The sequence below is a fragment of the Rhineura floridana genome, chromosome 1 (assembly GCF_030035675.1).
Source record: "Rhineura floridana isolate rRhiFlo1 chromosome 1, rRhiFlo1.hap2, whole genome shotgun sequence".
NCBI lineage: Eukaryota > Metazoa > Chordata > Lepidosauria > Squamata > Rhineuridae > Rhineura > Rhineura floridana.
The window spans coordinates 174,484,128-174,497,330 of NC_084480.1; the positions used below are offsets into that span (position 1 = coordinate 174,484,128).

Genomic DNA, 13,203 nt, shown 5'->3' on the forward strand with positions numbered 1-13,203 from the left:
TTCAGGGGGAGTACGACCCTAACCAAAGCAGGTAATTGACTAATTATCCAGACTAGGGAACCACCTGCCCACACCAACTCCATCTTGCTAGGATTCAGAATCAATTTGTTGGCCCTCATCCAGTTCTCCGAATCCAGGCACCAATCCAGGGCTTGCATAGCCTCTCCTCATTCAGATGTTACCAAGAAATAAAGCTGGGTATAATAAGCGTACTGCTGACACCTCGACCCATATCCCCTAAAGACCACTCTCACTGTCTTCATATAAACCACATTGAGGACAAGCTGGTGCCCTGTGGCACCCCACAACACAACTGCCAGGGGGCTGAAAGAAAATCTCTGAAACCAACCCTCAGGATAAGATCAGAACCATTGTAAAATGGTGCCTCCGATACCCACCTCACCAAGTCAGCCCAGAAGGATACCATGGTCAATGGTATCAAAAGCCACTCAATCAAGTAGGAATAACAGGGTCACACTCCTCCTGTCCCATCAGAGTGACCAAAGCCGATTCAGTCCCATAACCAGGCCTGAACCCAGATTGAAATGCATCAAGATAATCAGTTTTATCCAAGACAACTTGCAATTGTTGTGCAGTAGTTGCCAGAAACCAATAGGTCCAGAGTGGTTGGATTACGGCCTGTTCCAGGATGGCCAGGACCCCTCCCTCCCATAAGGAGGCCAGGAGTGCCTTTTACCAGTGATAGCTTGATCACTATCATTGATCTCACCCTGGATCCCCTCGATCATACCCCCCCAGCAACCTTTAATAAGCCATGTGGAGCAAGGGTTGAGGAGACATGTTGTTGGCTGCATCCTTGCAAGCATCTTATCCACGTCATCAGGTTGCATCAACTGAAACTGATCCCAAGACGTTGCAGCAGATGTTGCACTGGATGCCTCACTGGAGACTGCAGTGAATGCAGCATCAAGATTGCTACAGCGGTGAGATACTTTATCCACAAACAATTCATGGTGGGCTTCCAGAGGGTCTAAAACTGGAATTTCCCTGGAGTAGATGTTAACAGACCCCAGACAATATGAAAAAGTTCCACTGGATGGCTACTTGAGGCTATGATGGAGGCAGAGAAGTGGACCTTCTTTGCCCCCCTCACTGCCACATAGTAGGCGTGGTTATGTAGTTTAACTTGTGCTTGGTTGGCTTTTGCCATGGGATTTACTCAAGAGTACATATTCAAAAAAGAAATAATTCTTGACCATGGGGAAAGACACTGCTGTATAATATACTTATATTAAGCACTATTTGGAACATCTATTTTAATTCCACTTCCAGCTAATTATGGAAGTTGGGGATTCAGGGTTTGGGTCTCCTCCCAAATCTAGTCCATAAATACATAGAGGTAAAATTACATTTAGTTTTTCTAACTCTTGGACACGAAGCCAAAGGTATCTTGAATCCTGACAAAATGTAAATCTTTTTGTGTTGTACAAAAAACTCTTCAGCTGTTATGGATACAGGTAAGGTCCCATGTGAGAGGGGCAGTGGGGATGAGCTTACTAGCTCTGCCCATGCCAATCTATTTTTGTCTCTTTCCACGAGTTGGACGGTGATGGTTTGTAGTAAAGAGCCTCTTATATCTGCAGAGATGCCACCCACATATTGGAGCCCAGGGTTCTATATGTAGACACCTGCATAATCTCATGACTGGGCAAGCAGTAACAGCAGCATCCTGAACTAACTGCAGCTTCCAAACCATCTTCAAGAGCAGTCCCAGTAGCTTATAACTAAAGAAATAGAGAGCTGGGTGTCAGTATATTGCTTACAGGCTGCACCAAAGATCCAAAATGACAACATCTCCCTCAGATGATTTCTGTACAAACTAAGTATCATAGGTGATAAAGTTGGCCCAACATCTGATAGCTAGATAGATGAATACATCAGAAACACCTCTTTTAGTATATTTTATTTAGCAAATGAACATAACTCTACTGAGCATTTAAAATGAAGCTGTTACACAGGAATGTCAATGGTTTCATAAATAAATACATTGGTAATTGCACACATTGTGGCCCCATCTGCATTATACATGTAAAGCACTTTTCTACCACTATTCTACCACTTTAAACCATTGTGGTTTCCTTCAAAGAATCCTGGGAACTGTAGTTTGTTAAGGGTGTTGAGAAGAAACCTGTGTTCCCCTCACAGAGCTACAGTTCTCAGAGTTACCCAAGAAGGAGGATTCTTAAACCACTCTAGGAACTGTACCTCTGTGAGGGAAATAGGAGTCTCCTAATAAGTCTCAGCACCCATAACAAATGGCAGTTCCCAGGATTCTTTGGGGGAAGCCACAACTGTGTAAAGTGGCATGGGTCTCTTCTGCCCAGCAAGACACATGTGAGAAACAGACAGAATGCCCATGCATTTCTTTCCCTTCTGCTTTGCTCTTTATCTTCATGTGAGACCGATCATGCATCAACCAGATTAAGTGGTGTGCCAGAGATGGCCTTCTAATTGCAGGCTGTCTCCTTCCTCTGAGACAGCTCATAGGAAACAGCTTGGGGTTTTGTCTGCAAGTGAGAAGAGTATTTTGATGGTCTTTGTCTCACACACAATTATGGCTATTCATATTCTGCACCCCATTCCAAATCAAGGAAGGGACTTGTTTCTCAGTAGGTCCCATTACGTTCCATGGGACAAAGGAGCTGTAATTGAAAAATATATCTGGGAAACCTGCTCCCTCAAAACACTGGGTTTACTAGGGCAGTGAGCAGATTAGCCTTCATCCCAGTGGTGGCCCTGAATTTACTTTCTCTCATGGGAGTGAATAACTGGTACCATTAAAAAGTATTTTCAGGTGAGGGCCTTATATCACAAAGGGGTCATTCAGATCCAATTTTTCCATGTGTGTGTTTGGCATGCTAGCGTCCACACATTTCCTTTTTTTCAGTCATGGATATTCATTGCTATTCTGCCACTTGCCATCCACACCAGTGGGCAAAGCCTGATTTGGAGAGGGAGTTTTTCATCCTTCCCCTCAGTCACTCCTCTCCCTCTACTGTCTTATATACATATAAAACATATAAAAAATACAAAACAAAAACTCCATAAAAGGATATAAAACAGTAACCAATAATTATCCTCTGTAGCTCAGTCTGCATACATACATACAACAAAAAAGGTAAAGGTGTCCCCGCACTTGTAGTGCGAGTCGTTTCCGACTCTTAGGGTGACGTCTTGCGACGTTTACTAGGCAGACTGTATATATGGGGTGGGATTGCCAGTTCCTCCCTGGTTTCATTTTTATTATGAAATAACACTCTTTTGCTATTTAAAAAATGAAAAGAAAACATGTAAGGGAACCAGTAATTAAAGCTTCCCCCTGCCCAGTGTGAACAGAAGTTGACACTGGGACAATTAAAAAGCATTCAAGGAACAATTAAAGGGCAGCTCATCACAAATCTCAGCCCCTCTCAAGACAAGGTAAAGCAAGAAAACAGGCAGGACCTACAAGCATTACTGTGAATTGATTGATTGATTAAATTTATATTTTGGCCTTCTGTTTTAGGCATGTGAGCAGATATTTATGTACTGTGCACATGTATCTTTTAAAAAAGCCTTCCCAGGAAGTGTGCAGGAGCAAATATTACCAGCCTTATTTATTAAATTTATATCCTGTCCTTCCTCCAAAAAGGAGCCCAGTTATGTTTTACAAGAGGCAAAAAAGAAGCTTGTGCTATTTGGGTGGGTGGAGGGGGACCATATCCATTTCCATTTGGGTTTGCATAATAAGAAGAATGTTTTGCACAAGAGTGACACTTTCAGGGCCTTAGTATTAATTTATTTTAAAGAACCTGATAAGACTGCAATCATAGTCCCCAATGTAATCCTTCCTTCACATGTATTATATGGACATCTTGAGAGAACAGCTCCTGCTAACCAGGCTATGTTCAGCATGTAGAAATTGGTAGAAATAGGGATGCTCATATCATTTGGGCCACCAGAAACAAGATGGAAGTAGAGGCATAATGTTAGAGACCACTCACCAAATAGTTAACACATATGTGACAAACTACCCCCCCCCCCAAAATGAGCTTCCACACTAGATACTGTGCCTATAGAGAATGTGTAGTGGGTGATTTTTACATATCAGATTTTCTGTGGTAAGGAGAAACCTGGAATGTCTGCAGTATGAAAAGTTGCAGGATTTTAGCATGAAATGACAGGACATGCACCTATTGGAAATGAAGCAGTATGACTGCCCTAAAACTTTGCAGGCGCAAATGGTATTGAAAGCACAATCACACATAACCACCCCCATAACATCATGTACACAAATCATGATGAATGCGCAATAAAAAGGAAGTCTGGAGGGGCCGAAAGTAATGTGGTTGCCGCAAAAACAAAAAACAAACCTGTGTGCATGAGCAGCATTGATTCCACAATAAACTCCCATCTGGAAGCACCCAGAGTCCTTCCCAGGCCTAGCTGGAAGATTTTATGTCTTCTTGAATAAAGAAGCTTGAGCTAAGTAATCCTTGAAAGTTTTCCTCAAACATTTATTCTGTGACTTCGCTAATCTTTCCCATGAGCCCTAGCTCCTACAGAAGACCCATCCTTATGCATCACACATCTTCATTTTTTGCCTTGTCCACCGGTGAGTCTCAGTCTGTCTAGTTCACAGAGATGTTGATTTCTGGTCCTTTTTCTTGGTACATACGTTCGGACTAAAAAGGAACACAGGCCAAGGAGTTAATAAAATGCCAGACATGGTAGCACACAGTCATGCTTTTGGTTTTCCCTGCCTCTGAAAAACAACTTCCAAAGGGTGACACAACAGGGGAGATAATAGGTGAACAAGACCAAATGCCAAATTCTCAGAGAGGGCAGGGTCCAGTGGCCCTCCACTCCAGACTTTCTACTCCCCATCCTTGCCAGCAGGAAGTTTCTAATCCAGGAAAGTGAAGCCAGCTCTTCTCTTTGAGAAATGTGATGCAATTTGTAAAAGCCACACACCCATCAGAAACACACCTCCATCACCTTAGATGGCGTAACTGGGAGAAAAGGCAGAGCCTAGATGGACTAGGCTCTAGAAGAAAAAGGGGTAGGCTGCAAGCTCAATGCAATTTTGCAGACTGTTCTTAGCAGACTGCTGGCTGAAACCAGGGAGGTGAACTTGAAAGCTCACTCTTTCCTGCTGCCAAGCTGACCAAACCCATTAAAAAAGCAAGCTGCCTAAAGGCCAACTTTGACTGGATTACACAAGTACCACTAGGCCCCTAGATGACAGTTCCTAATGAAAAGTGAGGCAGCACTGAGATCCTAGAGCACTTAAGTACATAATCAGAAGAATAAATACCAGCCCCCAGGAAACCTGTGCCTGTGTGTGCCCAAAAACAAATTTGAATAAGTCCTGCCACCTTCTCCTTTCAAAGGACAAGTTTCCGTTTGCTCTTCCCAGACACTTATAAGGTGCTGGATACACTAAGGCCATAGACACTGGGACCACTGGAGGCTCCCTTTGAGCAGATGGGGAAATGAACTGGTGGTAGAGGGCAAAATATGGGGGAGTAGTTCCTATACATTATATATATTTGACAGTTAAGGTGTCTTTCTCTGACAGCCGATGAGTACCTGCACCTTGATGCCCACCAATACTGGCCAAAGCACAGGATCAGGCAGCCCAACACTTCTCAGAACGGACAGTCTCACAGGCAAAGTGCCAAAAGTTTTGATTGCCTTGTTCCTTTGTTTCCCTTCTTATAAATGGGCTGATGTAGTTGCCCCCCTCTTTATAAATGGAACTGATCATGAGAGAGATCTCAGATAATGAAAAAGGGACTGGTACTCATGAAGAGTTCTGAACCAGCCACAAAGTGGTTAGGCCAGCCCCCTCACTGCACATAATCAGGTTATATTAGTTTCTTCCTTCTTTGTTCCATCACACTGAGGTGGGGGTAGATTGTGTAATTCCAGCCCCATCCCCATAATTTAATCTTGCTTGCTTACATCATCACTGTCACTCTCATCCTGATCTTGCTTCCTCTTCAGCTTTTCTTCTTCTTCTTTTCTATCCTTTTCCGGCATAATGTCATCCAACCAAGCTAGGTGATGCAGGGAGAAGATGTACTCCATCGCCTTCCGTATACCCACTAGAGCCAGCAGCTAGAAGGCCAGAACAACAACACACAATTAGTAAAAAAGGTAAAGGTGTCCCCGCACTTTCCGACTCTTAGGGTGACGTCTTGCGACGTTTACTAGGCAGACCGTATATATGGGGTGGGATTGCCAGTTCCTTCCCCGGCCTTTCTTTACCCCCCAGCATATGCCGGGTACGCATTTTACCGACCACGGATGGATGGAAGGCTGAGTGGACCTCGACCCCTTTTACCGGAGATTCGACTTCCTCCTTCCATTGGAATCGAACTCTGGCTGTGAGCAGAGTTTCGGCTGCGTTACCGCCGCTTACCACTCTGCGCCACGGAGGATCTTACACAATTTGTAGAACTATGATTATTAAATATTTACATAGCACTATTGCAGAGTAATTGAAAAAACAAGATAGGTCTCTGCCTCCAAGAGCATCCAATCTACATTTTGACAATGGGAAAGAGAACAAAAAAGAGAAAAGGGGGTGAGGAAAGACAAAGCTAATATGGGATGAATGCAAGGAAGTGCAGTTATACATATTTTTTATACATGTTTTAGTTGGGGAGGAGGGCTAAGGGGTTGTGCCAAAGGCTTCATGTAAAAGTTCTGAGGCAGGAGTTGAAAGGGAATTCCAGGCATGGGGCACCCAGGAAGAATGAGCGAATCACTTAAAAGAGCAGGCAGGGATGGGGGAGAAATTCAATTCAGTTTGCATTTCAAATTTCTATCAAATTTGCACTTTCCAAAACAATATACGAGCCAAAACAGAGCCATCCTTGGAAATTTGCACTTACCCAAATTTTGCCATGCAGTTCGCCCACCAAACAATGTTTACAAAAATGAATATATTAGGGGAAAGTGTGCATAAAAATGAATAACATACAAAAATGCATTATATTAGGAGAAAAAAATTGCAAAAATCTGTACATTAGTCAAAACTACATACAAAAATGTGTTTATTAGGCGACATTCACACTAAAAATGCTGAATTTTCATGAGGATTTAAATAATAATAATTTGTAAGTTCCTGCACAAAAGAGAACTAAATTTAAGACTAGAAAAATGAGAAACAAAGAGAATCAAAACTGACAGATCCTTCTAGCCCTATGACCAGGACACATTTCAACGTCTTGGGAGAGAAGATAACAGCAAGGAGATAAGAGGAAATTGGGGGGGGGGGAGAGCAGGAGAACTTTAAAAAATAAAAAAGGAAAAATAAGGAGTTTGCGCTGAATATGACAAAAATTGAATGCTACATTAGAGGTTTGAGGATGGGAATCACATGATCAGAGCAATATGAGAGGGGGAGAGAGAGAAATAGTTCTGGCAGTCGAGTTTTGGATATCAACAAGAGGGCAGAATTTCATTAATCAAATATGGTTGCATTAGTCAAAGCAGGAGTTGACTGGAGCACAAACCAGTTTTAGCTGATGGGACAGAGAACAAAGGATGGAGTTTTGCAATGCTGTGTAGTGAGAAATGCCATGGCTTCCCAACAGATTGAATAAATGAGAAATGAGAGGATAAAGCCAAGACATCATTTCTGGTCAGAATGGTGGGTGATGACAAGGCAATACTGATGACTGGTACAGAGAGTAGTGCTGGGACTCAATGATCTTTGGCACTTTCACGGGTATGAGGTGAAAGCACCCCATACACACCAAGATAGGGTTAATTGGTAGGAAGGGCAAGGCTGAAGAACTTTTAGGTGGAGGTGATGGGCTTATCCTTTAAGATGGCTAATTGCCCCACCCTTGCTTCTTCTTTTAAAGGAAAAAAAGTGTTGACACTGCTTGAAGCAATAACTTTGCTGCCCTCACCAGCTTCACGGTATTCTCTTTGAAATTTGGTACAAAATGCTCCTGAGAATGACATTATGACTTGGCATCATTCCTGTGAGCATTTTAAGGGAACAGCGCTGGGCTAGTTAGGGTAGCCAAGGGCCAAGTCACTGCTTGAAATGATGGGAACGTTTTTCTCACAAAACACAAATTTAGCCACTATGACAGCTATTGAGGACTATCAAAGATCCAGTAATGTAATATTTGCTTCATTATTTATTTATTATTTCTACTTATTAAATTTATATCCTGCCCTTCTTCCCAGTAGAAGCCCAGGGCGGTATAAATACCAATGTAAAATATCAGTGGAAGTAAAACACTAACATCAGTTGTAAAATATTCAGAGAATATTTGATAAATATTCAGCAAATAGTGGAGATCAAAATTTGTAGGGGAAAATTTTTAAGATACTTTTTTGGGCAAATTCTTTTTAACTCTAGGCAGGTATCATCAGGGGGAATCGGACTAGAAAGGCCTGGAATGGAAAGATAAAATTTACATCGCGCCAGAGTAGATAATAAAAGGGTTGAATTCTGAATATGTAGCAAGACAAGGTAGATGAAGAAGTCACTCATTGAATCCACAGGTAGATGGACCACAAGAAACTCATTGCTGCCCTTAACGTTCTTACCATTAATGGGAAGATAATAGCAGCAGCAGTTGACTTAATGGTCCACAGAACAGCCAGGCAGAGTATCTGAATGAAGGTGAAGAGATGTACTTGGCGGAGTGGAACATGGCGGAGGTAAATGAAATCAGGTTGGTGTTTGGCAGGCATCAGCAGGAGCTGGAGTCTGTCTGTGAGCTGATATATGAAAAGAAGAAACATATATGGAGCATCTTCCTGCAGGCACCAAGTACTCGATGGGAGGGGACACCTATCCTAGAGTAGGGTGAACGGTATGGACTATCATATATTTACTTGATTTTTTTTTTTATGTAAAGCAAGTCAGGGAGCCTGAGGGTTGCTGAAAATGTTATTTTTTCTAAAGTAGGTATAGCATAGTGGCTAAGAGTGAGCTGGGAAGTGCTTGGTGCATATCTTGACCCAGCCTCACTAGGTAGCCTCATTAGGTAAGCCACTGATTGCTCACCCTCAACCCTCCTAAGGCTGTTGTAAGGATCACTGCAGCCTTTGGATTAAAGGCACTATTATGGGGATTACAATGTATTTTAGCATGAAGACAAAGATAATGCAGTAACAGAGCTGGCACTAGATCCCTCAGCTCAGGGCTAGGGACCCTAGGGGCCCAGAGCTCTTGGGGGCCCATGCATGAGCTAAAAAAAATTATAGATTTTTCATTATGTACAAAAAGAAAATGTTTGCACTTTGCAATTGCATTCATAATGTTCTAAAAGGATGGCTTAAAAGACATAATGCACACCAGCCAAATAAAAACGGTCCATTAAACATTTTATTTTCCAGAATGTTAATGCGCCTGCGCGCTGCGCCGATATTTAGTGTTGATCGCTGTTTTTAATCTTCGCGGTTTGTGACGTGCATACTGTATGTATAGGCAGGGCTGGTTCTAAAGGGCGGCCAGGTGGAGCACTGGCGCGAGGGCCCGTGGAGCTACATAGGGCCCTCCGCTCTCCTTCCGCAATCCGCAGAAGCAAGACAAGAGCTACGGATCGCGGGACAAGAGCTTCCAAACCGCTCGCCATCCCCCTGCTTCACTTACCTTTTTCTCCACTGTTTTTTGCGGTTTGCCAACAATTAAGATGGCAGCCGAGGTTTCCCTAAGGGGCTGAAGCCTCTGCTGCCATCTTGGTTGATGGCACGCATGTGTGCTACATGCGCGCATTGCTGCCGTCAACCAAGATGGCGGCAGAGGCTTCAACCCCTTAGCGAAACCTCGGCTGCCATCTTGATTTATGGCAAACCTGTGTGCACAGTGTGCGCAGCCGCAAGAAAAGCAGAAGGGTAGGTGAAGCGGGGGGGATGGGATGGGATGGGACCGCGGGCGGCTCAGAAGCTCCAGTCCTGCGATCCCTCCTGCGGCTGTTTCCGCGGATCGCAGAAGGGGAGCCGAGGGGCCCAGGGCACGCTGGTGGCCAAGGGCCCTGTCATGCCTGGAGCCAGCTCTGTGTATAGGCCTAGGATGATAAACTGAACAATTTGGCATTGATGCACATCGAACCTACTATTCTCAGAAAAACAGATTTTTTGCCAATTATTGAACAAATTGTTGAGAGAAAAACAAGAAAATGTTTTCAATAAAATGTGTTTTATTGTGTTTACCGTAATATTGATACTAAAAACATTACTGAAAATAATAATTACTAGTAAAAGAGGTAAGCCATGCTAACAAAATAACATACAAGTCTATTAATAAAACTATATATACCATCAGCCCATTACCATTGTAAGGGGTTTGAGAAAAATATTGCCTCAGAGGAGAAGGGCCCCCCAAACACCAATCAGCCTAGGGGCCCTCCTCAGCTTAATCCAGCCCTGCCTCAGCTGCATTGTAAGCTTTGCTTCCTCCCTCCCAGGTCCACAGCAAAAAAGAGAGATTCTCATTCCAGTGAATCAAATGCTGGCTCAGCCATCAATCTTGCTCCTTCCTTTATGCTTCAGGTGGGCTGCTGGCCACACTTATTTTTAATAGTACTGCGTGTATGTTTCACCAAACAACAAAATGTTTTTTAAAAGCAGCACATAAAGCTCACTAGAGAGCTTCCATTTTCTAGGCCAGGGTTTCCCAAAGTGGTTGATATTGACCCCCTGGGGTCAATGGGGACTGCGCAGGGATGAATAAAGACTTAGAGGTCAAAAGGGGGGAGTTAAAAGATCCCGGGGTGGAAAAGAAGTTTCTGAGGTACAGTGCAGAAAATTTAATTAAGAACTATGAGCCTCAGAAATAAAAGGAATGGGCATGTACAGAGTGCACATCCCTTGCCAATGAGGAACCTCTGTATTTAATATAACAGTCTTCTCAGACCATGCTGCTTTACTGCTAAACAACTGTATACAGGTGCAGAATTTCACTTTTTAAACAAGGATTTTTTAGTGCCCAAAGAATAATTCTAACACCCCTCTTTTGCTCACCCAAAGATGCAAAGATATAAAAGCAAGCTCCTGTTTGCTTATGAAAAGGCTTCAGAGTTAGACTTCAGAGCTGGACTTCCTTATCACCACCACCACACATACACTTCTTCTGGCTGCTCCACAAGGCTGCTATTTTAAGAAGTTCTCGACACCATTTGTAAAGCCTATTTTAAAAATGAGAGGAGCAGCAAGCAATGCCTTATTTCTCCCACCTCCAGTGCTCCATTCACAAAAATATAATGCAATGGTAACGTAAGTAAAAAATACTTTACTTCATTTACATTCCTAAGAATTTGGGTTGAGGCCAATGACAACTTTATAAGCTCATGAAGGGGTCAATGAACTCAGACGTTTGGGAAACCCTGTTCACTCCCATTGGCATTGTTTTCCAATTTTCATATTCAATGGCTACCCTGATGGTGCTAGAAATCAGCAAAACTCATAGTATTTCCTTACTCATAATCTGAAAGTTGTTTCCCCTGATGGTTTGCACTCACCTGAATACTGCTGAGTGCAGCCACACCCATGTAGAGGAAGATGCCATACAGCACAGGCATTGGAATAAACTGGGGGAAATCAAATCCAAAATATCAGTACAACTAACACTGGGCTTTCTGCAAAGATTGAATTCTATAAAATGCTATTGTGCATGACAGCTTGAGGCTGATTAGATGCAAAGGGGGACAGAATCCTATACTTTTAATAACTGTGTATTACAGGGAATTTTGGCAGTCTTGCCAATGTAGAGTTTGCAAAGATCACAGAGTACTTGACAGGCAAGTTTAATATTTTGTAATTAAATCATGTCTATATCTGTCATAAGGAACTATTAGTAAGTGTTGAACAGCTAAGGATAGGGAGAAGGGTTTGTGTGTGTATAAATATTAAAAAGCTTCTCTTACCTTGAGTATAGGTGCTAAAAACACAGACAATCCTGTAAGGATGAAGACAATCAGTCCTGTCACCCTCTGCTCCCTGCAAAAAAGAACACGTTATATTTCAGCAGGCAATCACCCCTGCCACCCCCACCCAATGGCTTCAGTGGAAAACAAATATCCAGCAGAACAGAGGCTGGATATCAGTGCATCTTTTACTAAAGGGAACTGATTGACACATAGAGAGGGGAGATGAGAAACAATGATCACAAAATCTACATTTTGGCTCCTTCAGATAAGGGCCCATACACAATACCTGATCCCAAGGAACTTTGGCTGTTCCCCTGGAGCGCAAGTGGTGCTCTCCTTCTTAAGGCTGTCCATATGGGCCAATGAAATGACTGTGGCGGACACATACCACGGCAAGCCCATCACAGAGGTAAATATCATCAGAAGAGAAACACAGAAGAAATCCAGGTGAAATCCTGCCCCTTTCTGCAACAAGACAGCAGTGTTAGCCATTGGAGACATGGACTGGAGAATACACAGGAAAGCCCAATTTATTTTCCATTTTAGGTATCTTTTGATTGATTGGAGCAAATAACATTTTCATCAACAAAAGCAAATATTAAGATGCTTTTATAGGAGCAGCCTTGGGAGTCAGTCAGAAAAGCTGATAGGCAATTTATGGAGTCTATGCTAATTTGGCTCTAACAAATTCTAGGAATTATCTGTTCCTGTCTGAAAGTCTCCAATTTGTGGCTACTGTGCTCTACCACTCATGCCACGGTTTTTCTGCAGATCGGAGCACCTTATCAGGAAACAGTTCCTACACACCAATAGCTATTTCAGGATAACATGAAGAATCTTTTGAGTATATTGTTAGCCTCCTGGAAGACCTCTTATAGCAGAAAAGTGGGTTTGTTTATCATAATTCCCTCTACGCCATGCCAATTGACTGCATGGTTCATCACATTAGCAGTACGTGGAGGCTCATAAGCTGTTAGGAGCCTGTCCCCTTACCCTCATTGAAGACACTGCAAACACTGAGTTCTGATAGGAAGAAAACTCCTGCCCCCATCATTCCTATTCTGAGGCCAACTGAGGTGAACAAGCACTGGGGGTGGGGTGGGACTACATTTCCCATAATTCCTGACCATAGGCCATGTTGGCTTTGGCTGATGGGAGTTGCAGTCCAGCAACATCTAGGGATCCAAAGGTTGGGAAAGGCTGCACCTAACTGATAACCACCATTCACTATAGCTATAACAAGGTGAAATCCTGACTATGAGGGCAGAGTGAATGGCAGGACCCCAAGACTGGTTTC

General features: G+C 43.0%; 1 protein-coding gene across 2 annotated transcripts in view; it reads right to left on the reverse strand.

Moving 5' to 3' along the window:
• Nucleotides 1-1,972: 1,972 nt before the first annotated feature.
• The window catches only part of SLC4A9 (solute carrier family 4 member 9), a 57,478-nt gene continuing 46,247 nt past the window's right edge, over nucleotides 1,973-13,203 (reverse strand). For both annotated transcript variants that reach the window (XM_061586950.1, XM_061586941.1), the window contains exons 16-21: nucleotides 12,193-12,371; nucleotides 11,904-11,976; nucleotides 11,499-11,567; nucleotides 8,581-8,754; nucleotides 5,968-6,123; nucleotides 1,973-4,685 (exon numbers count right to left, since the gene is read on the reverse strand). In XM_061586950.1, the coding sequence (XP_061442934.1) occupies nucleotides 4,632-4,685; nucleotides 5,968-6,123; nucleotides 8,581-8,754; nucleotides 11,499-11,567; nucleotides 11,904-11,976; nucleotides 12,193-12,371 (705 nt within the window). In that variant the 3' untranslated portion in view covers nucleotides 1,973-4,631. The remainder of the gene's footprint in view (nucleotides 4,686-5,967; nucleotides 6,124-8,580; nucleotides 8,755-11,498; nucleotides 11,568-11,903; nucleotides 11,977-12,192; nucleotides 12,372-13,203) is intronic.